The 26,908-nt window shown below is 39.0% G+C and overlaps 3 protein-coding genes across 9 annotated transcripts in view; 1 reads left to right on the forward strand and 2 right to left on the reverse strand.

Annotated features, from left to right (window-relative positions):
• plce1 (phospholipase C, epsilon 1) overlaps positions 1 to 26,231 on the reverse strand; it is a 103,867-nt gene extending 77,636 nt beyond the window's left edge. For all 7 annotated transcript variants that reach the window (XR_013195600.1, XR_013195599.1, XR_013195598.1 and 4 more), the window contains exons 1-2: positions 25,963 to 26,231; positions 14,098 to 15,451 (exon numbers count right to left, since the gene is read on the reverse strand). Coding sequence is in view for 4 of the 7 variants with exons in the window: in XM_077206182.1 (XP_077062297.1) it covers positions 14,098 to 15,225 (1,128 nt within the window). In the remaining 3 variants the exon portion in view is untranslated. The remainder of the gene's footprint in view (positions 1 to 14,097; positions 15,452 to 25,962) is intronic.
• slc35g1 (solute carrier family 35 member G1) overlaps positions 1 to 26,908 on the reverse strand; it is a 160,195-nt gene that overhangs the window by 122,017 nt on the left and 11,270 nt on the right. The gene's annotated exons all lie outside the window — the stretch shown is intronic.
• The window catches only part of fra10ac1 (FRA10A associated CGG repeat 1), a 71,645-nt gene that overhangs the window by 8,095 nt on the left and 36,642 nt on the right, over positions 1 to 26,908 (forward strand). The gene's annotated exons all lie outside the window — the stretch shown is intronic.

Raw genomic sequence — 26,908 nt, forward strand, 5'->3', positions numbered from 1 at the left:
CCACAATCATGGGTAAGACTGCCGACCTGACTGCTGTCCAGAAGGCCATCATTGACACCCTCAAGCAAGAGGGTAAGACACACAAATACATTTCTGAACAAATAGGCTGTTCCCAGAGTGCTGTATCAAGGAACCTCAGTGGGAAGTCTGTGGGAAGGAAAAAGTGTGGCAAAAAACGCTGCACAACGAGAAGAGGTGACCGGACCCTGAGGAAGATTGTGGAGAAGGACCGATTCCAGACCTTGGGGGACCTGCGGAAGCAGTGGACTGAGTCTGGAGTAGAAACATCCAGAGCCACCGTGCACAAGCGTGTGCAGGAAATGGGCTACAGGTGCCGCATTCCCCAGGTCAAGCCACTTTTGAACCAGAAACAGCGGCAGAAGAGCCTGACCTGGGCTACAGAGAAGCAGCACTGGACTGTTGCTCAGTGGTCCAAAGTACTTTTTTCGGATGAAAGCAATTTTTGCATGTCATTCGGAAATCAAGGTGCCAGAGTCTGGAGGAAGACTGGGCAGAAGGAAATGCCAAAATGCCTGAAGTCCAGTGTCAAGTACCCACAGTCAGTGATGGTCTGGGGTGCCATGTCAGCTGCTGGTGTTGGTCCACTGTGTTTTATCAAGGGCAGGGTCAATGCAGCTAGCTATCAGGAGATTTTGGAGCACTTCATGCTTCCATCTGCTGAAAAGCTTTATGGAGATGAATATTTCATTTTTCAGCACGACCTGGCACCTGCTCACAGTGCCAAAACCACTGGTAAATGGTTTACTGACCATGGCATTACTGTGCTCAAATGGCCTGCCAACTCTCCTGACCTGAACCCCATAGAGAATCTGTGAGATATTGTGAAGAGATAGTTGAGAGACGCAAGACCCAACACTCTGGATGATCTTAAGGCCGCTATCGAAGCATCCTGGGCCTCCATAACACGTCAGCAGTGCCACAGGCTGATTGCCTCCATGCCACGCCGCATTGAAGCAGTCATTTCTGCAATAGGTTTCCCGACCAAGTATTGAGTGCATAACTGAACATAATTATTTGAAGGTTGACTTTTTTTGTATTAAAAACACTTCTTTAATTGGTCGGATGAAATATGCTAATTTTTTGAGATAGGAATTTGGGGTTTTCATGAGCTGTATGCCAAAATCATCAGTATTAAAACAATAAAAGACCTGAAATATTTCAGTTGGTGTGCAATGAATCTAAAATATATGAAAGTTAAATTTTTATCATTACATTATGGAAAATAATGAACTTTATCACAATATGCTAATTTTTTGAGAAGGACCTGTATATTAGGGATGGAAAGGTTCACAAAACCCACGGTTCGGTTCGTATCACGGTTTTAGGGTAACGGTTTTCGGTTCTGTACGGTTCTTCTTGTTATTTTTTCTTTTAATCTTTAACACTCCAGAAATGTACTTCAGCATATGATATAGGCTATAGCTTAATTATCCACAATTCAGGATACAGTATTAAAAAAAAAATGTATATCATGTAATCATGCACAAACTGAATTTGACTTGACTTTTAAGCACATTATTGAGACCATCTCTGAGGAAAACTAGGTGACATTTTGATACAGTAAGAGAGAAGACATTGATGAAATGCTTTTGTTTATTTGGCAAAAAAGGAGAATGTGTATTGCTATCTCTACAGGGACTTATGTGCATTTTTAACACACAAAGATTAAAATTAACTTGCATTTATCAAACTGTCAACGTCAGTGTAGCTCTTACAAAATGTTTATCTTTTAAAAGAAAAAGAGAAACTCTTAAAGCACTATCTTTTAAATAAGTCAAAATGTTACACATAATTGCCTAAAATGAGGCTATAACAATAGCAAAGGCATAACCATTTATCAGCCAATCACATGGCAGTGTTTATCTTCCTGTGGTGTGTGAGGCAACAGCTACTCAAGATGAGCGAAGTTCCCTCCTCCACAGTGAGCAAGTTGGATAGCTTGGCAAACTCGTACATCAGGAAATGGCTTGGGCTACCAAGATGCTTTTCTGATGTGGGTCTCTTTGGCAAGACCAAGCTCCAGCTGCCCCTGCGTTCCATCAGCGGGGGATATAAGCAGGAGAAGGTGCGGTTGATCATGGAGCTAAGAGAGTCCACAGACCATCTGGTGAGAATTGAAATGCCCCGGTTTTAACCGGGAGAAAATGGAAGGCCAAGGAAGAAGTTGACCTAAAATAAGTAGGCTGCAACAAAGGGAGGTGGTTGGCAGAGTACAGGACGGCCGGGTAGGCCTCGGTTGGGGACAGCCCCCCCCTATTCTGGTCGAATGCATCTAAAGAAGAGAGGAAGGCCATGGTGGCAGCAGAGGTGATGAGAGCTGAACATGAGAGACTTACCAACAAAGCGGTGTCCCAGGGCCAACAGGGAGGCTGGCTGTCGTGGGAAGGCCTTCTAGACAGGCAGCTGGCTTGGTCTGACGTGTGGAAGATTCCACAGGCCAGGCTAAGTTTTCTCTTCAGAGTAGCATATGACACCTTACCATGCCCCCGCAACCTCCACCGATGGTTTGGCAACGAGGAATCTTGCCTCCTGTGTAACACTCCCAATGCGAGCTTACAACAAATCATGACTGGCAGCAAGACAGCGTTTGCACAAGGGCGCTACAGGTGGAGGCACGACCTGGTGCTGAAGAAGCTTGCTGAGGTAGCGGAAATATGCAGGCAGGAAGCGAATAGCAGGCCCCCGGCCCTAACCGTACATTCCATCCAGTTCGCAAGGGCTGGGGAGAGGGGTAACACCCACCACCAGAAGGACACAAGAAGACTCCTCACACCAGGCAAGGGGTGGACGCTAGCAGTCGACCTTGGGGAAGCAGCTCCATTTTCCCAGGGAGATAGTGGAAACGTTTTTGCGTCCAGACCTTGTGATGTGGTCTGCTGCTTGCAAGTTTGTCCTGATGGTGGAGCTCACAGTCCCATGGGAAGGAGGACTTGAAGCTGCCCATGAGTAGAAGCGGGCCAAATATTCTGAACTGGCTGCAGAGTACAGGGAGGCTGGTTGGAGGGCAGTCACATACCCTGTGGAGGTGGGGTGCCGGGGGTTTGTGGGCTCCTCAACCTCTCGTCTGCTCCGCGACATGGGTGTAACAGGCATAAGGCACGGGAAAGCCATGAAAGAGCTGACAGAAGAGGCTGAAAGAGGCAGTTTCTGGCTTTGGCTGAGAAGGAAGGCGAAGAGTTGGGGTCCAGTCTCCACCTAGGGCATCAGCAGGGGGTGGCAGGGAGAAATCCTTGCCATCGCTCCGCCACCATGAGATGTACTGGGGTTAAAGGAGCGAAACATCCGTGACTGGTGGTCCCCAGCTGACCCATAAATGCCCTCTGTAGTGTTCCCCAACATGTACACCTTCGGTACGTCTCAATCTCTTAGGCACCGGTGGAGGTGCGACAGACAGAAATGCCCAGCAGGTTTCACCATCTACCTGTAAGTTAAACTTAAACTAACAAGTTAAACTTAAAGTTAAACTAACAAACTAAAAACAAAGATAATGCTTTTGTTTTTAAAAATGACTAAAGGCTAAACTAAAAATGAAAATAAAAACAAAAGCACAAACTAATTATATTAGCCTGCATTTGATTACCCCATTATAATGGTCACTTTCATAAAAATACACTTGTAGATTTAAAATTCCACATATGGCACATTTATTGTCTCCAACAACAAATATTTTAGTAATATGTATTTTAGTCAGAATTATTGTGCTACTGTTCTATTGTGCTCGTCTGTTTGGCGATTCATTTGCAGAAGCTCGTCCTCTCCTGACAGTGAAATGGACATGTTTGATTTGTTTGAACATTTACAGATGGAGAATATACCTGTGAAATGTAAGTTAAGCACTGAGGAAAGCACCACGTCTCAAACGCATTAAACAGCGCCAGTATTTATCTTTCAGTCACTAACAGTAGGCTATCTGTCCGAGCATCTGACAGGGCAAGCTGCTTTAAACTTGTTAACTATCTTACCAGTTATTTTGAAGCGCTTAATAAGCTTGTGTCATGTTTAGGACAAATTGTAGGCCTACTGTTCTTTCACTGCAGGAGCTCACACTGCGTACTCCACTATTTTTCAGATGTGCTCGTATCAAACTACTGTATTGATATAAACGGTATTGCCTCATTCCATATCGTGGGGAAAAAAAATATCGATATATTGTACAAACTCACCGCCCAGCCCTAGCAGCGCGTGTGTGACGTCATGACACATTTGCAACGAGCGGAACCGATAAGCGTAATCGTTAAGCAAGCATACTAACGGATCCAAGGAATTGGTTCACTGGGCACCGGTTCTGAAGAAGAACCGGTTCTCGATTCCCATCCCTAAACGTTAGGAGACAGTTGCTGTATGTACAGCTTTATTTTCCGCGCTCTTGTCTGCGCCGGTTACAAAAATAATTCAAGCTGCAAGCAGCATTTATCGGTGTTCAAGCAGTTATGAGAGTTAAGCTCAAAAGCATCAAAAGACATTAAGTTTCATGTAGCAAGCATTTAACCACTGACATCATAGATGGAATAGACCTTGTTTTAGCATGATTTACCATGATATACCAAATTTTAGTGTGATTTTTCATGATTTACCATGTTCCAGTATGATTTACCATGAATCTAGCATGATTTACCATAGTTTACCATGATATACCAAGTTCTAGTATGATTCCGCATGATTTACCCTGCTCTAGCATGGTTTACCAGAATTGAACACATTCTAGTATGATTTAATATGATTCTAGCAGGATTCACCATAGTTTACCATGATTTATCTTAGTTTACCTTGATTTACCATGTTATAGGATGATTTACCATGATATGCCACATTCTATAATGATTTATGATGGTTTTAAACATTATGATATGAACTTTATATGATCGTAGATGGAAAAGACCATTTACAGCTAATACAGGCAATTTACCATAGGAAATATATGGTTTTGAAGTTTTATTACAGTTATAGCGCCACCTATGGTCCGATCTCCATGAAACTTGGCATGGTTCTTCATGTTATGACACATATGCTCACCAATTTTTGTGAAGTTCTGATTTTTTATTTATGATTTATAGGCATTTGAGTGTATTTTGACACGCCCATTTTCTAAATGACCCTGTTACAGCTACCCAAATGCAAAAGTTCAACTTTTTTTCGATAATTATTGATCTAGAGAGTCCAGAGAATTGTCCTAGACTGGTCTGGTTCCGATCGGGCGAAAAACCTAGGACTAGTTCGCAAAAGTAGGTTTTTAACATATTCGCTTAACATATTTCACGCTCTTTCCTGCTTACTAAGTCACTCTCTATATGATTTCACAGCTTCCATGTGTTTTTCCATGGTTTATTAGTGTAACAATGTGTTCAGTAGTACATACACAGTGCAATCCATGCTGTTGTTTATATCCGAGTCGGTCCATAATGGCCGCGCATCCGGGTTACCGCCCCAGAATGTGACGTCGGTGAAAACGTCGGTGAAACCCCTCTATGGCTTGTACATTCGCTTCGTTTCATTCACTGTTCGCGCTTGGTAATGATTAGGGATGAGTACCGAAACCCGGTATTAAACGGGCCCCGGGGCTGAATTTCAGCCATTTCTATATGATAATATTAAACCATTTGTCTGTGATGCAATTTTGCTATCCGCAGTCCAGAAGAGAGAGAGAGAACGATCTCTCACGCGGAGCCACAGCGCTCACAACACACAACCCTGCTTAATGAGTGACAATGAGGACAGAACTAAACATTCAAACGTGGTTACACTTTAGATCTGGGATATTATTCTAATTTCATTTTAGATTTCGGCTTTCAAAGATTAGAAAAAAAGATATTTGAGATGAAACCATTACAACTCATTCTGTCTAGCGCAACTTCCTTCCCTTCACAGCGATGCGCTGTCATGTCTTCCTAAAACCCAAACGTACCGTCAGAATCAGCACGATCGGTGATTGTTGTAAAATGCAGACTCCACTGTTGCTAAATTGCGGACGCGTTTAATCATTAAAAGAGCTATTAAAAGCACAAAAATCTGCGCAAGAGACGCTGTTCACAAGGCGACGCGCGCTCCGAAATGGACTGCAACGAGACAAGAAAAGTATACTTAACTTTGGGCTTCATGTTCGCATCTAAACTCTCAAATATACATAAAATATAAAAATGACCAGCTCTGAGATTCACTGAAACACAGTTTATGTCTTAAATGGACGTAAATAGTTGTCACATCAGTCACCTATTAGATTGACACTGCAGACGCTATACTCGGTCTTAAAGAGGCAGCGTCTAATAAACCTGTGACGATTGAGCCATTAATGCGAATCAAACTACAAAAGGCAGAAAAAATCACTCACAGCTCTTGAATGAATAACTTAAACTTTAATAAGCATTAATCTATCTATGATAAACTATGCAGTGTTATTTTACATTTGATTACTAAATTAAATTTCTTTTCAGACAGAAACACTTAGCCTACCTGAAAAGTAATTTTAGACCTTCCTGAAATTAAAGCACTGAGTATATAAATTGTATCTATATTTAATTGTATTCTTTTTTTGAACACGTGTTTGTACTTGTTTGTGCTTAATGTATCCCATCTCATGTATATAAAACAAAAAAGCCTGCACACTGCTGCATATCAAATAGCCTAGATATTTTATTTGTTTTGTTAAAGCATTGATTTTTCTTTTGCTATAGATATTTTACATTTCAAAATATAAAGCAAATGTTAATCATTACAAAAAAACAAAAAACAAAAGAACCAATAAGAATACCGTTAAAGTACCGGATTGATAAGCAGTATCAGTAAGAGTAGTAATACCGTTAAAACCTTAATGATACCCATCCCTAGTAATGATGCAGTATAAAATGTTCGCGGTCACCGTTCAAATACGGCTGCTCGATTATGGAAAAAATCATAATCACGTTTATTTTGGTCAGTATTGAAATCACGATTATGTAACACGATTATTTCACATGACTTTGGGAACATGTTGCATTTATTAAAAGACACCTTTCAACAATTCTTAAAAAAAATCTAAATTTGAATATTTATTGTAATTTTTGAAATATTAAACAGACCTGCAAACTCACGAGTGGTGAAAAAGGTGACATGTTTACAAAGTAATTTGTTGTAGGGGGTCACCAGGGCGTTATTTGCCTTAAAAAAGGACAATTTATTAAGCCTTACTAAATATATGTTTCATGTCAAATTCTTAGATTTGATCAAATTCAGTTTTAATAAAAGGGCTGTTATCCATTAAATTAATTTACACTGCAAAATTACAACTGTAAAAATATTATGAGATTATGTTTAAACAAATAATAAAATAAAAAATAAAATCAGTGATGCCTTTGCCTTTAAACAATAAATCAATAGGTGGCGACAAGTGACCGTCTTAATAAATGAATCATTGAGTCATTCATTAAAACGATTCGTTCAAATGATATGATCAAATAACTATTTTCGTCGGTGAAATATAACAAAACCAGTCAATATTGCGTCTAAAATGTATGTTACTACATATAAACTAAGCTACTTGTTTTTAAAACTATAAATTCAGAGTAACATTTGCAATCGTGATATTATAGAACAGCCCTTAGTCGTGTTATGTTACTTAACTATCATATAGCCTATTATAAATAAAAAAAACTCAACATTTCTACCTCAGTATGTTTCTTCTGTGAGTTTTTGAGTGAGCTGTTAGGCTCATTTGTTTTGATTTGTCCAGTAATGTCTCTTTCACAAAGGCAGCGCAGCTTCCAGAAAATTACCAATCTTTGTTTACACTGACTGTACAAGATCAAAATCATCTCGCGTTTCGATCGGTCGGGCAAGTAAAACTCTCTTTCACTTGAAACTTAAAAATCCCCCTTTCCCGGACAAGCAGACACGTTTTAATGGCGCTCCCTGTGTTCATTCTCGATTTGTTTCGTGCTGTAAAGCGGAACAGATGATCAGGTCACGTGCGCTCGCTGCTGTTCGCTTTAACTGAGGCGCTACAGTGATCGAGATTGAGATCGCAACAGCTCGAGAGACGTCTATGGTCTCACACCAGTCTATATTAAATTAGCCAATTGTTATTGTGAAGTTTATTTTGCTTGCAGTTTGTATAGGCTGAGAGTGTTTATGGCTTCGGGAGGGGCGGATGTGCGCATGCGCGAGTCATTCAGAACACAAGACAAAATAACATGACAAAATAATCGTTTTTACTCAATTGTACTATTTTGGAGATCGTTGGGAGCCAAAATCGAAATTGAAATCAAAATTCGATTTATTGCACAGTTCTAATTCTAAAAAATGCATTAAAACATCTCAACAGTCAACACCGCTTTAACTTGGCACAAAGTTTTGGAAAAACTGTGCCCAGATCTTTTCCCCTCCCTTCTCCCCTGTCTAACGGTGATCGTTGACTGACCTGAAGGAAACCACTAAAATGTTGATGGAGGAAACTCAAACTATTGAGGACGTCCTACAATTTGACCCTAAAATCAAAGTGGTTTCTTGTAAATTGAAATTTCAAAGTGAGACACCACCACCGGCCTTTTTTTTTTAACCAAAAATGTGTTTTAGGTGGACAGATCAATACAGTACACAGAACATGTAGGATTTTGGAAAATAACAATGTCTTTTCTGTTAACCAAATGCTTTTTAATATTCGCTATTACTTCAATGCAAGAGAACATGCTCGCCGTTATTTGTTGCTTAGTGACGTGTGTGTTCAAGTAAGCCAGAAATGCGCAGATTCTGCGCAATACGCTGTATTTAATATATCATGAGGACTCACAAGTTGCGCATTTGCGCTAAATCCGTGCAGATTTGGTTCCAAAGTTCATGTTAATTTCAATCCCTGAATGTTGCACTCCTGTTTGTCATTGTGCACGAAACTTCACGCCAATAAATCATCAGAAATATTGCTGACTTGTGCGCGTCTCAAGCGCCCTCTTTGCGTTAGTCCTAATGCCTGTTAGTTGTCTGTGGGAATTAAAAAAAATTACATTTTTGTTTTACATTGAATCTTGAAAAAAAAATAGACCTACCTACCGACCCTTTTTTTTTTGGCTGTTACTGCAAACCAAAATATTTTTAAGGATGGCCTTACAAATAAGTTAGATAGAATAAATGGTAAGCATATTTGGCGTGCTGTCCGCGTAGAGGGCTCCGAGCTCGGATACTGGGCCCGAACCCAGAGGATTCACCACGTATTGCTGGTTAAGAAGTAACCAGGCGAGTGTGAGTAGACGGGGTGCATGGGATGCTGAAAAACTGTCGAGGAACATTGGTGAGTCAAATGAGTATATAGTATATACGTATAGGTCTCCAACTAAAGCTGATTGGATAGACATGTTGTTTACTGATTATCGACATCTGGTTGGAATGATGTGATAATTGGATCAATTATTTGAACGTGCTCCTCCCAAACTTTGTTAATAAAACATTTATTGTTGTTAACCAAGTAACAGGTTTTAACCGTAGGATTTTTTACAGTCTTTTAGTGTTAAAATTATAATAGGCTAACTTTTTACAGGAGAACAAGTCATGTACAATCTCGTGGCTGTTGTTTGAACCACAAACAGCACTGTGGTTAATGTCCCCTACTTGCAATCTCATAAGCTCCTTTTGACTCCTCTGTGGTGTCCACTGAGACAACAAAACCAGGGGTCAAGGCCGGGGGAGGTCACCGTTTCAACTCTGCACTTCCTCCTCCCTACTGCTGCTATAATCACAAAGGAGACGATTAACAGATGCCTCTTGGATGCAATGTAAGGGCTTGCCTTTAAAACACATGTTGAGTGGGAAGCTCTTTGCACGGAGTGTCAACATCTGAGGCCGTGTGTAAACACCAGTAAAAGCTTAAGAACACATTAGAAGAACAAGCTCAGCTTAATTAAAAGGAACAATCTGTCATTTCATTTAAAGTCTAGATGGACAGGCAAATACGCCATGGGAAACTTTCTGAATTACATGATCGCCAGCTGATGACCCCAGCAGTCACACATCTGAATCTGAAGGGTTAAACGTTTTCAGAACTTCGAGTTCTGAGTGACTTTATGAATTGGAATGTCTCAATTAAAGACTCATGGCAGAAGCAAACAGGTACTGTTCATAATTCGGTGTTTATTGTGATGGTGCATTTTGTGTACTGTTGATAAGCAGCTATGAAGCTTGCCAGAAAATACTACTCATTTAACCTGTTAGTGAGGCGACAGGTTTGTGCAACTAAAGTACATTTCCTGTAAGTCTTAGTGGCAGCCAGAGAACAGGACAATACACAAAGCAAAAGGTATACTACATGTCTATTATCATCATTACTACATTGTCTGAACTTGTAATTATTAACTTTCTAAGTAGGATGACAGTATGCCAAAATTACTTTTCTAAAAATTCTTACAACCAGAATGTCATAAACTTGGGTGTTTGTGTTTTTGAATTGGGTAAGAAAGCAATATATAAATATATACATTTCAAAAAGCATTGTGTACACCTAACATGCTTTTTTTTAAAGTTCTAAGAAATTAAACTTGAGAAAACTGCTATAATAATGTTCTGTAGAATGAGTTAACCTAAAAAGTTACTTGCATCAAAAGCCTATACAAAGTTTCAAAAGCACAAATGCCTATTTATATTCAAATCTGGACAATAAAATAACAAAAAATCATCATTATGGATTAAAGAAACCAAAGAACAAACTCTCTAGGCTATGTCACTAGCATAAGCCCTAAGGCAGGGGGTATAGAGGGAATGCATTAACGTCACTTTCCCGCCGGAACACGCCCCCTCAGCCGGACTGAGTGGTAGAAGAGCTGCTGCGTGACTGGATTTAATAGGGGAAAATGCAAAAACGCAAGTAAAACAAACGATTATCAGTTTAAACTAAAGATTGGACTCAATATAGTGTTCCTTACAACTTACTAAAGATCCAGTGATCCATGGATATTGGCATGCAGCCAGGAATCGTGTTTCCTGACATTTATATGTGCCTGATTTTGACACCGGGGAAATAAATACAGCAAATTTGCCTGTGAACGCTTTATATAAATACAATATAGGCAGGTCTAAATCCAGGTGATCACTTATATCAATGTTATATATATATATATATCATCATATCGTCTAGACTTAAAACTTGTATAGTTTTTTGTCCGTGTTTATTTAAAAATGTCAAATTATACAGAATAATACAGTGGTAAATATTTGATTGATGAGTTGTCACTGCATTATATAACAATACAATATATAGAATGATTTTACCACTAAATTCAGCATATTGACACAAAAATGATAACTGCAAATCCACCTTTCGCTGCCTGGAGTCCAGTTGTTTCTATGAATTGCAGCAATCTATTTGCTTCTCTGTTCTGTAGCTTTAGGCAGTCTGTAAAAATATACCTCAGATTTCTTGTCAAATGTAGTTGTACAGTCAATCGCTAAGCTCATTCCCGTTTTAGATGTGTTTTTTGTGTTTTTCACGGCATTCACGCTGAAAACCAATGCTGCCGCTCAGTCTTTTTGCCACTCAGTGTGGCGTGGCCTCAATCACTCCAGCTGACGGTGACGTCACGCGCATTCCCACTATTCAATTAAAGTTTAAGAGGTCTGGTCTCTATATTTCCTTCCGAGCGGAGGTCCGGACAATACTTTTTTGGAACAGTTATACATTTCCATCGAGACAGCCGTAGTACTTTGTAAAAGACAAAAAAAAAAAATACTAAACACAAAATAGTCATCAATGATGAAAATCTTGGGCCCATAGAGCCAAAAGTGAAGTCTAAGAATTTTTTACCAAAAATGTACCCAAAGAGTGAATATTTCTCCCGCCTGGATATGAATATAAAAAGGTTAAAACAGATGTTTTAACAGGCTTTTATTTTTATTTTACATTTAGACACCTTTGTGTATGGCATATAGAAGGCATTGGGACTGAGAAAACATACTGGGGGGAAGGTTTACCTCTTAAGAAAAGTATGGATCATTTTTATATTTTGCTTAAAACAATAAACAACTAAAAAAATAACAAACACCGTACATAATCTTGTAATCAAAACTCTCATCATGAGGACAAAACAAATTTAACTAGTAAGTAATTTAAAGAAAATGTGTCTTCCTTTACCATTTCTAAATAATTTTCCAAATTCTAACATTGTTTATTATGAAATGCTCTTTATATGCTGATTAATAATGCTAAATGTATTAAAAAAACATCTAAATATGCCACACATTAACTTGTCTCAAAGCTGGTTTAGTTAAACTGTCACAGTCATCTGTATGACAGACAAAAAAATTTGTATTAGCTGTATTCTTGTTTTCTGCAGTGTTTTAGCGAAAGTATCTATTTTGCTGCTCACAGTGTTTCTGCTACTGTTGTTAAAATAAGCGCGTGGTCGTCAGCTCTTAATGTGGCACTTTACGTTTTTAGTGAGGGAGAGACTGAAGCAACGTGCATGGAGAGGAAAGGGCTTGAATGAAGCACTTTTAGCTCTAGATAAAAATATAGATATAGCTCTGGAAGATCATTACCATAAACAACTCTGAGTGGTTGTGGTGTGAACAGCTCCGTTGTTTTGACGCGCTGCTCACTTTAATCTGTAGAAAGGGTAAAATGGCACAATTATGTCCCGCGGTCCGGATGGAACCAAGCCGTGATCCGGATCCGGACTGCAGTCGGCCATTTGAATAACACTGCCCTAAGGGATTTGATATGCACTTTCTATATTAGACTTATTTTGATGCAATTGTATTTTTTCTCTATCCACTATTCCCATTTTTAACCTTTCCAATTTGAGATAACGCCGGGCCGCTCTTCACCATGCTTTAATCCAAAACCACACTGATGTTGAGAGAGTATGTGGGTCAGGAACATAACCCCAATACCAAATCAGTGGAACACTAAACTAAAAAATGCGAAGAAAAAATGGTTTGGTCTCAAGACTACAACACATTTTTTTCTACTAACCAACTCAGTGAACCCATTTTTCACCTATAAGAAATGAATGAAAAGGTGAAGGAGGCAGGGTTTTAGTGCCTCAAAGGGGCAATAAAGTCTTAATGTCTTAAGCCAGCGTAGAGAGAACCACTGTACGCTCTGAAACAGAGGGTTCCACTGTCCCAGCCAGCGGGAGAAACCAGACAGCGCTGGAACAACCCTTAACACAACAAGCAGTGGTTTTTACAAGCCAACTAGTAAAATGTCTGCCTTAGCTCAGATATAATACGCTGCATAATAGATCTGAAGTTCTGCAGGAACAGACAGTAGTCGCCCACTAAATCATCTGTCAGAAAAACCTCAAGCTGAAAGGTTTTGTGTCTGTATCATGCACCGACTTCAGCTTTGTGAGCTCCAGGAAAAGGAATTTCCTTGGCAAGAAAGATTTCCTCCTATTGGTAATTCATCAAATTACAGGCAAAATTAAGTGCTGGCTAGTGCTAAATAGACTGGAACTATTACAATTACCACAGAAAATGACCATGAAAAAATGCATCACTGTGGCTTACTCTTACGGCACTGCAAATATCATTTAGTCCCATACAACAAAATGCTTACGAAAGTTAGCAAAATTACGGTGTATAAAACCATCTGCTAATTGAATAAAAGAAAAAAGTGACATTATAATTAAGATTTTTCAATGAATTTAACCAGAACATGAAGGTCTAGTTGAATATGTTGAAAAAAAGTGTGAAATGCAAACAGCAAAGCAAAGACAGCAAACAAGTTATATAACATGCAAACATGTTCCACATGTCAGAAATCAACAGTAATTTCGTTTTAGACTTTGTTTAGGCTTAGTTAATAATAAGAAATTAGGCCACAAATTCATTTCAATATTGATTATTAATCTGTAAACAAGTGCCCAAGAAGCTAAGAACGCAGGCTTCAATCATAATTATTTGTTCAGTGATAAAACCTCTTAAAACAGCAAAGAAATTTACTGTTATGCTTATTTCAATATATGCGCTACAACACTGACATTCAATGCTGGAACTGTGGCACCAACTGTGAGAGAGGCACATTCATAGACCTTTAACATAACACCCGAATAACTATCAGTTCATAAAGGAGGCATTCATACCAAGCATAGCTTTAGTGAAAAGAGAAATTGACCTTACCTCTGCATACTTGACTCCTGGGTAGATGAGAAGGGCCCTGGAAACCTGCAGCTCGATGGCCTGAAGTGCTCTGCTGTATCCTCTCACCTCATGCGTGCGCCTCTCACCCAGGTGGCATGTTTTCCCACAAACAGACTCCCAGACTCTTTCAGAGATGCAGCCGGTGGGTAGCGTCCTCACTATAGCTCTGGTGCCTGTGCACACAGTCTTTTTAATTTTCTGGTTGTTCTTCAGGTACCTCCTGACCAGGACAGTAGAGCGTTCTTTCTTGTTTCGCACAAACTCGCTGTCGGACACGGTGCCCTCACTGTCACTACAGTCCTGACTTGCAGACAACCTGAGGGGTGTGGACCTCTTAAGACACCTGCCCTGAGAGCACACGGGTTTTGTTTTCCAGGTGAGCCTTTCCAGACTAGAGAATCCATTTTTATGACACACGGCACATACAAAATCCATTCTGTCACGTATCTTGTTTTTCACAGCAGTGCCGCAGCCATTGGCGCATTTAGGGCCTTGTGGCGAGGATACTGGCACACTGCTTCGCCTCAAATTCAGCCCGCAGAATGGCAGGCTCTTCGCGTTTTGGCCGATGACTATTTCCATCTGGCACAGTTCACCATCTGAGCCACTCAATGTTGGCCGGTCTCCGGTGAGGCAAGAAACATTAGAAGAAATCTCTTCTGCTTTCCTCTGTTGGGGCACCATTCCCCAGCTTCTAGGAGGAAAGCTATTCTCTGGGCAGCCTTCTTTGCTTTCCATTGGATTGAAAAACCCACACATCTGGCAAACGTAAAACCCTTCTTCCCCGTGCCTTGCAGCCCCACAGATGCAGTTCTTGGACCTGTAGGTATCGCCCAAGCAATCCAAACTCTTAGACCTAGTATCCAAAGACTTCCGTATTCTGCACCCTGTGCCTGTTGACTCTCCCTCCAAGGGGTCAAACGGATAATGGACAGGAGTCTGAGGGGATTCACTCTCAGGCAAGTAGTTCACGGATATGAGAGCATCTCCATTACTTGCCGAAGTCTTCTTACCAAGACTCTTCAATCCCAGCACAGCGGAAGCCCTCTCAGAGGCCATGGAGCTCATGAAGCCAATATGCGCCTGTCTCTCCACACGAACCCTCATATCACTAGGCACCTGATGACAACTTCCTTCTCCTTGCTCAACTTATGCGAGACAAGCTTCTGGCAAACTACCCTTAGAGACGATGGCCTTGAGATCAGACACAGAATCTCAGTGGGTCTGCCTGAAGTGGAAGCTTTAGGATGACTGCAGCAGAAATGTACAGCTGTGTCTTCTCAATTTATTTGCCTCTCCCAACATTAACCTCTTCTCCCAAGACCTCAGAACACTAGATGAGAGGGGAACAAGAAAAACAAATTTCAATAAACAACTTCTATTGCCACATAGCATTTTAAGTGGCCTGCAAATGTTCACTGAATGAATAAAGATTAATATCACAATGCAAGGAAACATAAGCATACTGTAATTCAACACACTAGTTTTACTTGGCATGGCCAAGGTAAGAAAAAGTTTCTCAATCCTTATCAGAGCCAAGCTGTTTTGTGTCTGGCTAGGTGCTATCTGGGTAAGTTATTAAAATTGCACTTAATCCACAACCAAAACCTTGTTTAAAACACTGAAGATATATTACGTGGACAGGATGCAGATTCTGACAGCATGAAAAGAAAATTCACATCCACTCAAAAATATCTCAATCTCAGGAAATCACACAGCTGTCTAAAATCTCACTACAGTCAGCAGCCCCCCATCCCTATACAAAATCCCTAAAAAAATGCAGGGGTCTCTGGAATGTAAAGCCTCACTTGGAGGGGGTAGTCCAAATGTAATTAAAGGGGGGCATTCGCTGCATTGATTCTAGCTGGATTCAGCCAGTCAGTCTTCAAACACGGCCCAGTTCCCACACCCACACAGTTGACGATAAATCACTGTGCTAACACAGTGAGTAGAATTTCTTTCATAACTCAGTACTTGAGTGCTTGTAATCATAAATGGACTCGGTGAAAGAGAATGGGCGTAAAAGACACTAGAATACTCCTAATACTGTGAAGGGTCAACCAACTTCTCAGGCTGAATGAAATAATCAGTGCTAACCAGTGTTGTGCAAGTTACTCCCAAACTGTAATACATTATATATTACTTGTTACTGTTATTTAAAAGTAATGCATTACCTTACAATATTACTGTCTCAGAATTGTAATGCGTTACATTACTCCTGTATTACTTTTGAGTTACTTTCACCAAAATAACTACACAGAAGTAGAACTTAACATTCTAAAATGACTAGGGCTGTAAGGATATGCAATATGAAACCCAAATCGCGACACTCAGATCCACAAACCTGCAGAATCGCGACACACCCCTTCCAACTCCCAGCATTATCCATACCGTCCAGATCCAATGCTACCACATCTTTAAATTACTATTAGCATTATCTGAAGTTAACTTAACATTGTAAAATACGTAGACCTACACCACAAAACTAGTTGAGGATAAATTATTTAAAATTTGGGAATTCCAGCGTTATGGACATGACATTTGCAGTCAAAACTTGAAATATAAATTCTCAGAAAATGCATTAATACCAAAATATTGAAACGTCTGTTTATCCATAGGCTCCTCCATGAAAGGAGTCCAGACATTAGAAAAATATCAGTCTACACATGCGTTTTATATTTAATATTAGGGAAATAGACAGTCATGCGAGACGAAAAAAATCTTTAACTTTTAGGAGGCAACGATTTTTATTTATTTAATTTTTTTGTAATTCTGTGAATTACACTGCGCAAATCGGATGAAGAAGGGTTGGCTCTCCACAGAACATAAAATATTCATTTTATTTTATTTTTCGTGTTCGCATTTAAGAGGAAAAAACAATGTTACAGACGTGACAGTTCTCCGTTATGGACGCGACCGCTCTGAAGACTACTTTAAAACTTTCACAGATACCTTACACACACAAAGCCTTTCTTTAAAGTGAATTTCGTTTTGTATTAATTGTATCTTAATTTTAATCAATGTTTCGTCAACCAATTGCCTGGATTTAAGCGTGTGAACTGGAGCGCATCTCATAAATGAACCGAAACTCAGCATATAAGGTAGCCTATTCACGGACTTGAAAAATATATCTATATTGAAATGTCTACTTGTAAACAGAACAATTCAAAACGAAAGAAAACAGACTGCTCTCTGCTTATGTAATGAAATGTGCATTTCTCTCTGGTGCATTCACTACTGCGAAGATCGCGAGTCAGCATCGTCAACTTCATCTTGACTTTATTAATAAACAATTAAAATGTCTCCTTGCTATATTTGACATATTCATAATCATTGCTTTTGCCGATTCTTTGTGACAGGTTTTCGGTGCTTTATCGGCAGCGCCGCCGCACTTACATGAACGCGTCACCACCGCATCAAAAACATGATTGTGTGATGAAAACATGAAAAATACCACATAAACATAGCCTAACTGTTTAGAAAGAAAACACAGAACAAATAGCCTAATGCGCATACGTCCATGTCGCGAATGTAGTCTTCTTCATGCCATCTTCACCATTAGCCGCTTTTCCACTGGCCAGCGCGAGCACAGAGGCCGAAATCATACCTCACGGCACTCCTGAAAAAATAAATCGCTATACAAATATATCAGACGCTGCCATTTAGTCTTTATTTACAGACTTGGACACTACACGCGGCTATTGACTGACCACGAACAGGTAATATTTAGCCTACTTGCATTTTTCATTCGTTAATGTCTCGCGGTCTTGCTGTTTTTTGTTGTTGTTTGTTTAACAATTAAAACTAAAAGTCTGTTGTAACGCAAGCCTTACTGAACATGTACCGAGTAAAATATTACTGAAAATTGATAAGTAATGCCTTACACTACTGCGTTACAGCAAAAAGTAATATGTTACTGTAATGCATTACTTTTGTAACGCGTTACTCCCAACACTGGTGCTAACCATCTACAAACACTACATTTTTATATTTTCTTTAGAAAATGTGAGTGGTGCAAAACTGAGCAACTTTAAAAGTAACAGCTCACACTCCTCAACAATATGCATGATTTATGGTATAATTAAAGGTACTGTAGGCCCACCTGATATGTTTTTCTTCTATTTGGGCAAAATGGTTTAAACCCCAAATAATATATTTTAAAAGCAGTCATCTGAGAAAAAAACAGGCTTCCTCATGCCATCTACCGTGTATTATAGAATATAGAGGATTTTAATAGATGAGAAGCTCTTGCCCGGGACGGAAAGCCTTGGCCAATAACATGCTCAGGAAAAAGGGGGTTGCCCATATTGAACTCGGGGACAAAAATTATAAAATGAGTGAGTACATTATGAATCCATTTTCCAAACCGTGTTTTTGTCTTATCCTGAAATCACTATGGTCCACCTATAATAAGTGTTTATATTCTGACTATTTTAGACTGTTTTGGGTCGTACTGCTGCGGAGTAGCTCAGTACCTGTGTGACTCGTCATAGACATAAACAGAGAGAAGGAGCTCTGGCTACAATGTTCTTCAGCAAGACGCATGCAAAAAGTTAAGTACTGCAGCTTTAATGTCCATTGATTTGCACACCTAAAATGAATGGAACATTTCACCCAAATGGAAAATTCTGTCATTGTGTGTTCATGAGACACACAATAAATAATAGCGTTTGCCATCACAGACATAAAATCTGTCATGACACGTTCACTTTTAAAACTGAAGGGAACATGTGATTTCAGAGCTTGTCGTCATCATCAGAAGCAACTAAACAAGTTTTGTCCTAATCTGCTCCCAAAATGCATTCTTCAACATTACCAAAGAAATGCATTCCTTCTGTAGTATGAGATCACCAGACAGATAAACCAGACACATCTTCGTTCTTATGATGAACTGTCATGTGTCCTCATAACTTCATAAGGTTCACTTTCATTCTGGTCAGTTTTTAGGCTGTTGTTAAGAAGCTGCTGGCTGTTCTGGGGTGCGTTTCCCAAAAGTATCGTTAGCCAACAATGGTCGCAAGTTCCGACGGTAACAGCGTAGTTCAACGGGTCAGTGTTTCCCGAAACCATAGTTCCAATGAACATTCGCAAGCAGCATCACAAAGTTGTGTTGTTTGGAACTACAGGCAGTCCCTCCAGTTTTTCGCGATTCTGCGATCGCTGAATACAACGCAAAATCAACAAAATGTCGCATTTTTTGCGATCCTGCATAATTCCTAATTTAACCGCAAAATAATCACAAAAATTCAAAAAAAGACCTCACAAAACATTAAATTATAATCACCCAATTGAGATATCTTTAGTTAATTAAAGTTTCAATGCATTTTTAGGTGGGTAGGCTACAGATGTTGCGCACGCGAGATGTCTGTATGCGGTCTGTCAGAAACATGGCGAAAGAAAATGCGTCTCTCCTGCCCTCTCACATAAGCGCCCAGGTTTTCATTGGGCAGTATGGCAAACTTATTAACGCGTTTAACATGATTGAATGACATAACAAAAAATATGATATGCTCGATGGTACTAAAAATAATTTTTAAAAGCGCAATATACCGTGAAAGAGAACTAATTTCAGCCAGTCGAGTGACAGTCTGTCTCTGACTGCAAGTGTGTGTGTGTGTGTGTGTGTGACTGACTGAATGACTGACTGCGTGTCACCGCCTGTCGGCCTAGTTAGAATATTGAATTCTCTTTATAGCGCTTGAACAACTACACATAGCTACAATTACTTCAAAATATTCATCTTGGGAAGTATTTACGTAAAACAATCAGTAATAACTGATTGGGACGTTTGTCATAAAGTGGTCTTAAAATGACAGTAATCTAATTTACCTGCTGTTGTTAATGTTAATCAAGCAACAACAAAAGGCTACAGCACAATTTTAAAAAAAAGTATTTGATTAGACCAAATAAACAAGCTTTATGCATTTTTTTGTGATTTGTGTCAAGTATGACTATTGTGCATCTGACATGATACTATTATGGTAAATGTGATGTCCTAATTATAAAATATAAAAATCGCAAATATTTTCACAAATTTCTGGAAATTACCACCACAAAATCAGTCATTTTGATCGCAAAAATCACATTAAAAAATCGTGAAATCCTGGAGGGACTGTACAGGTTTTAACCTGTGGTTGGAAGCATAGTTTCTTGTTTGCATGACACGTGGACTCAATAAATCCTAATCTTGAGCAAAATAAGCAAGCTGACTTTCAGTACAATCTAGCCTATATCTTTTATTTAGAATACAAATTAGGGCTGTATGATTAATCGCACTTAAACCGGTTAGGCTTATCGCTTTTATGCGCAGCTTGTCGTTGATGCAAGGCTCTGTATATGCTAATCCATCTGAAAGCACGGTGAGTTTGAGTCACTTATAAAGTGAATTTGAAAAGGTAACGCGCGTCAAACAACTTCCAAACATGAAAAGCATTTATGAACATCTTGTCCAACAAAAGACATTTAATAACATGCTTTTACTCCAAAATCCCTTGATTACGACAGTTGAGCATCCTTCTACTGCAAAATAACTGAGAAAAATTTGAAATAGTCCTCAGATGCCATGTCTGTAATTTATAGCAAAACATCTAGCATTAATTCGATCTCAAACAGATTCATTAAAAATAGTTATTATTCCACCACCTCCGTGACATCATTTATGACATCATATATGTGACATCAATCATTAACAACCAATTGCGACAATATGGTTTCTGGAAACAGTCGTGACTAGCTTCTTGATTTCTTCAACGATGCCTCGTATTATGGTAGTTAAGCAGCGAATTACGTCGTTGTACAGGAATCGGACCCCTGGGTGGTTCCAAACTTAAAAAGTCCATTCCTAAATCTCTATGAATTGCTGGTCTCTAAACAAAGGGCCCTTCATCAATGTGAGCGTTTACACTACAGTTGTCAACTAAAACTGACAACTTTTTATGCCTGGGGCCGGAAAAACAGAAAAACAGGTTTGAAAGTAGGGCTGCACAATTAATCGAATTTCTAATTGCGATTACGATTACGGATGCCACGATTACCCAATCGTTCAAAGCCGCGATTACAAAAGAAAATCCACTCTGCGTGTGTGTGTGTTTCGAGCATAATTGTGTTATGAGAGGCGAATCACGACTACTTCAGAAAACCCAGCACAATATGACATACCAGGCAGTGACATAAGTGTACGCTGAAATAAAAAGTCTTTCACGTCAGAAAAACGGACTTTACTGTCCTGTCAGCGGTTATACTGTGCTCGTAGCGCGCACTCTTCAATTGCACGCGCAAATGCGGCAGCGCGCGCTGTGTATCGCTTCACTGTATAAAGTGCAAAAGAAATTACGAGCATGCAACGTCGTTACAATGTAAATTAGTAAGTCACGAAATAAAAGTAAAATACCAATAAATCACGTGTTAGGTGAGAATTCACCTAACCAGGAGCTGTCATTCTATTCACCAGGAGCTGTTTCATTAACAGTTCTTGTTAGTATTGTGTATTTACCATGGTAAGTATCGTTTCCATAACCCCAAAATACCACTTTATTTTCACTTTGTGTTATTTTTTTATATTTTTAAATGACTGTGGTGCCTCATATCAACATTTTATTAACAAAAACTAGTTTGGGACTGCTATTTAATTGCTTTAGTAGTCCTAATGTTTTTCTAGTCTTTACTATGAGTCATTCTTACAATTTATGTGTAGCCTATGTTAAGTAAAGGGGGACAGTACATGTGTGTTAATTTTTGTGTAAACATGTATTATAATATGCCTATATATATTCAATTTAAATTGTTATAATCGTAATTAATAAATCGCAATTACAATTTCAAGGGAATAATCGGCAATTATGATTTTTGTCATAATCGTGCAGCTCTATTTGAAAGTGCAAGCGTTTCAAAAACATAATGTTGTCGTCCCAATGTAAACAACAAAAACGTGAATTTGTGAAACCAGTGATGTCATGCCCATGCGTATTACATGTTCAGTCTAGACCCTTAGTGCTTCTTTACATTCTGACATCGCTAACTATTTGCCTGGCATGCATTATACAGCGTTTTCCGTGTGAACTGGGATCGCAAAAACGTTTCCATTTTTTGTACATCGCTGTCATGTAAACGTACCCTCAGCCTTAGGCCCGGTGCCAGAGGGGGGACCGAGGGAGCTTAGTACAATTGTTATTTATTATTTGTATTGGATCCCATGTCAATTTCGCACAGTATGCATGCTTTTCTGTTAAAATGAACAGTGGTTTGTGAACATGGACGCTTTAATAACAAATTATTTGGAGCGTTTTCGCTGGACCAAACTCCACTAATTAAACTTCGAAAAGTTGTGGAAGCCAAGAAGTATTGCCAGCCTTTATTTGTATTACACTATAAGAGATTGCAACCAATCCATTAAGGTAATTTCCTGCAAAAGTATCAGCCTGCCTGCAGAAGGTGTTACAAGCATTTGTGTCCTAAAAACCTGAACTTGTGAGACAACTCTTACTTAACTTATCTAAACTATGAGCTGTAGCAGTAAAGAGGCAGTCGCACCTCCAGAGCAGTGGGTGGGTATGAGTGTCTGTTGAGGCATGAGGCCATTGTAACGGTTGGAAATTACGGGAATTCCCACCTCCCCAAATCCACTTCTCCACCCCCCTTCTCCCCTTCTTTCTGAAGCCAGCACAAACTAATTATGTATGCTAGCTTGATTCTGTTCCTACGCAACAGACAACTACTGGAAGCAAAGCCTCATTCAGATGTGGAACAGTTTAATATTAAAATAACAAAGTTTATGTGAGGGTAAACAATGGCATCAATGTCAACATGCATGCAGGTTCAACCGAGATTAGGACAATCTCTAGACTAACAACCCATCATAAATGGAACTAGGTCAACTGCTGTTGATCTCTGACCAGTTTTATTACAGTTATAGGGCTGGAATAAATTGCACTACTTTAAAATATGAAAAGATATTAAGCACACTATAGGCATCACACTTGCCCACTTGGGTTACAGAGAAAAACTGGGCAACGTACACAAAACATCTGAGGATCGCACACTACCAACTTTCACATCGTTCTGAAATTAACAACAAACTCACGCAGAAACATGCGCCTCATTGCTAGGAGATTTATGATCAATGAAAACCATATGCATTCCAAAAATCCCCTCGTACATTACACGGTTTTCATGAAAACGGTCAACTCCTGCATACTGGATCTGACTTTTGGTAATTAGTAGGGGTGTAGCGATATTCGAACCGAACCGAAGAACCACGATACAGAACCCACGATACTCGAATCGCGATACTCTCATGACGTACCGAACACGCGCGCCCCGCCCCCTGTTACCCCAGCCCCGCCCAGCCCGGCTCATTGGCCCTGGATTGTGTACACAACGAATTCAGTTTTGTAGCCTAACCACCATCAACACCAAACAGCAAGCTCCGCGTTTTGTTTCTTTCGATAATAAGCAAGGTGTAATCTTCAAATTCTCACTATTTGATCACAAAAATCAAACAAAAAATCCCGTTTTGGCGCTCTTCGATGAGGCGTGACAGATCACTGTACTAGCTCCTCATTTCAAGTGGCAGCACGGAGCGCGAGTAAACGCGATCATCTCTTCCTCAGTTACAGAATAAACATGAATGGACACCTTAAGGTATGTTGAAAAATACAGTATACTTACTGAAAGGCATCATAACTAGTGTAATCGCTCAATCAGTGTTTCAGCAGCGTAAAGACGTCAATAAAACTGCATAGCTTGTCACTAGCATTACGTATATTTACCTTAGCAGGCAAGTGATTCAGTGTCCACAACTTGTTGGTTCCTAGAACAAATGAACTCTTGCACTAAATAAATGTACTATATTATCCTATATATTATATTTTACTTAACCTGTTAATTATATCTTGATTATTTAATGTACGTTTAAAATATCTTTCATGAAAATGACAGCAACTGTTTAAATTATTATTTCAATAACAAATTAGAGTAAAGTTAATGCAAAAACTGCCTTATGTTCAGTTTACATGTTTTCATACAATGTGTTGGGTGTTGATTATTATATCTAAAAAAATAAACAGCATCTGAATTTAGGCTAAAAGTCTAGGCTCTGTTGTTCACCTTTAATGTTATAGTAATGTGCGGCTCCCTATATAGTTGACAGCATTAGCAGATTTTTAATCCTTGCAAAACGTTTAATTGTAATTGAATTAATTAAAAGACAAAGACACCATTTTTTCATTAAACCACTGTTTAAATTTTTTTTTAGCTTTCTAAACCGAACCGAACCGAGACGTCAAAACCGTGGGAAAACCGAACCGTCAGTTTTGTGTATCGTTACACCCCTAATAATTAGCATAAACTCAAGCAAAAGTTGTGTAGTGCATTCCAGACTTTAGGAAAATTAAAACAAAAACATTTAAAAATTGTTTTAATTAATTGAAATAAAATAAAATATAAATATTAGATGAACAACTTAAACTTAAAAAACTTTGTCTTGACAACTAGTAATTGCAAATAATGTGCTAAAACAATGCAAGATTTAATAGTCTTAGTGACTCTGGCGGTCTAAATATATTTATTCATTATTTTATATAGTTTTATTAAAAGAATCTCTCAGCTTCATTTTATTATATTCTTTAAGCTGACAATTTGTCAAAATCAAAGATATCGCTATATCAATTTGGGCATATCCAAACACTTGGAAGAGACAGTTGTTGACGCTAAATCAGAGTTTGCAGTCATAAATGTACAGTTTGACAATCTTTGACCAGTTGTGGGTGTGTCATGTCTTCTGACACAGTCATTCTTGTTAAGCTACATTAAACTCAGGTGTGTCATCCCAGATTCAATTTCACAACACTGAAAGTGCACATGACATTCGGTAATTCAATTCATGCAAAAATCTACAAAATCGGAGTATTGTGTCATAACTGGTCAAAGGTCTATGATTAAAGGCTTGTTTAATGCAAAACAAAAGATCACATCTGATCACAGGACATAAACCAAGTAATACTTGCCTCGAAGTCTCTCAATCCAGTTCTCATGTGGCAAGTAAACTAAAACAGAAGAAGAGTTTTCCATGTATTCACATTTTCCAGGCTGGTTAATGAAAATGGATTGTGTGAGTTTGAGCATAAAAAGCTCAAACCCCAGGATCACTCGCGCAAGCTCGGGTTACAAAGCTGGTCAACTCAGACACCCTACACTTTTATTAGAACAACATAAGATTTCCATTAGAGGCTGATTTCACCAAACTAGACTTGGGGGAGCCTGTAGAGGCAGAAAGGGGGGACAGAAAAATGTCTCAACTGTGCTTTTGAGTAAACGTACCTTTTACTAAAATATTTCCTCTTCTCATATGCAATTTTGAACTCATCAGCAACGTCGTCACACACGATTTAAAAACATCACCACATGTCTCTTATAGAAAAGTCCGCTCTGTCACAGTCAAACTTTTAACACCTGTCTGAGCTCATTGAGAAGCAAATTTCACTAACAAAAAAGTACCATAGTAACACCGTGCCCAAAACATGGTATTGCCATGGTATCATACGTTTTTGCCATGCTAGCACCATTGAATCATGAAGTACCTTGGAGTACCGTTTAAATATTATACAAAAGTAGGCTACTTACGAAATAAAACAACTGAGGTGAATTAATACACGCGAGTCGTAAGGCAAACTGTCTTTCTTTCATTTCCGACATAATCCGAGAAAACTATGTATCAACTAACACACACTACATCAAACGTTGTTTTGAGGCCAGCTGCAGCATATTTTCTAGATGATAACATAATCTTAGGATTTAACACTTCAAACATAACATAAACACGTGCCAACGACAGGAGATATAACTTACCGCTGCAGAAAGTCACACCAGAAAACCGTCTCTCGCGCGAAACAGGGTGAAACTTCATCGTGGTTTCAGAAAATGACTGTTCAATTTGCAGAGCCACGCAGCAACTGTATTAAAACGGTGTTGTGTTTTTAAACTGATGGAGGCGGGAAACTTAGTCAGTCAGCAGCAGCAGCAGACACTGAAGCTGATCGCGAGCACACAATAGATGATCTACAGTCACTGCATAGGAATGTCTGAGGACTTTAACTCACGGTACCGCTCAAGAGACTGACACACTTTATTAGTCAACAGCCTCACGATAACACGCCTTCATATTTAATATTCACTTTCAGAAGTTACAGAGAGACCTGATACTAGGCTATACCATGATAATGCAGTTTCTGTATATGCTAGCCTACCATACAGTCTTTGTATTTATTGGAATACCTTGGAGTATACAAGATTTGGCAGTCATGTGTTTTATAGGCATATAGCATAAAACATAAATCTTAAAAATTAACAGAGTTCCATATCTCACAATTCTAACTTTTTTCTCGCAATTCTGAATTTTTTTCTTGCAATTGTGAGTTTATATCTCGCAATTCTGACTTCTTTTCTCAGAATTGTGAGATATAAACTCTCTTTGATGCCAAACTTCAAGTCTGCAGCGCCACTTCAAGTCGAACACCTACTGATTCATTTAAACTCCACTATTGATATGCATATGGACATGGAATGGTTGATTCTGCTTCGAAATTTGGAACTAGTTTCATTGGTGGAGGGAAAAATGTTAAACTAACTGGCAATACGCAATATGACTTGCAGGTTACTCAATATTAAGCCATATGAATGACCATCAAAGTTTTTTGGGAACAATATCATGTTAATTCCACTTTGTTTGACATTTACAATTTTGGATTATTTCCTTTTTTTAAGCATACCATTCTTTAAAGTGCCATGGAGTATC

This window comes from Siphateles boraxobius, unplaced genomic scaffold (genome assembly GCF_051911475.1).
Source record: "Siphateles boraxobius isolate OS27281-9 unplaced genomic scaffold, OSU_SipBor_1 55, whole genome shotgun sequence".
NCBI lineage: Eukaryota > Metazoa > Chordata > Actinopteri > Cypriniformes > Leuciscidae > Siphateles > Siphateles boraxobius.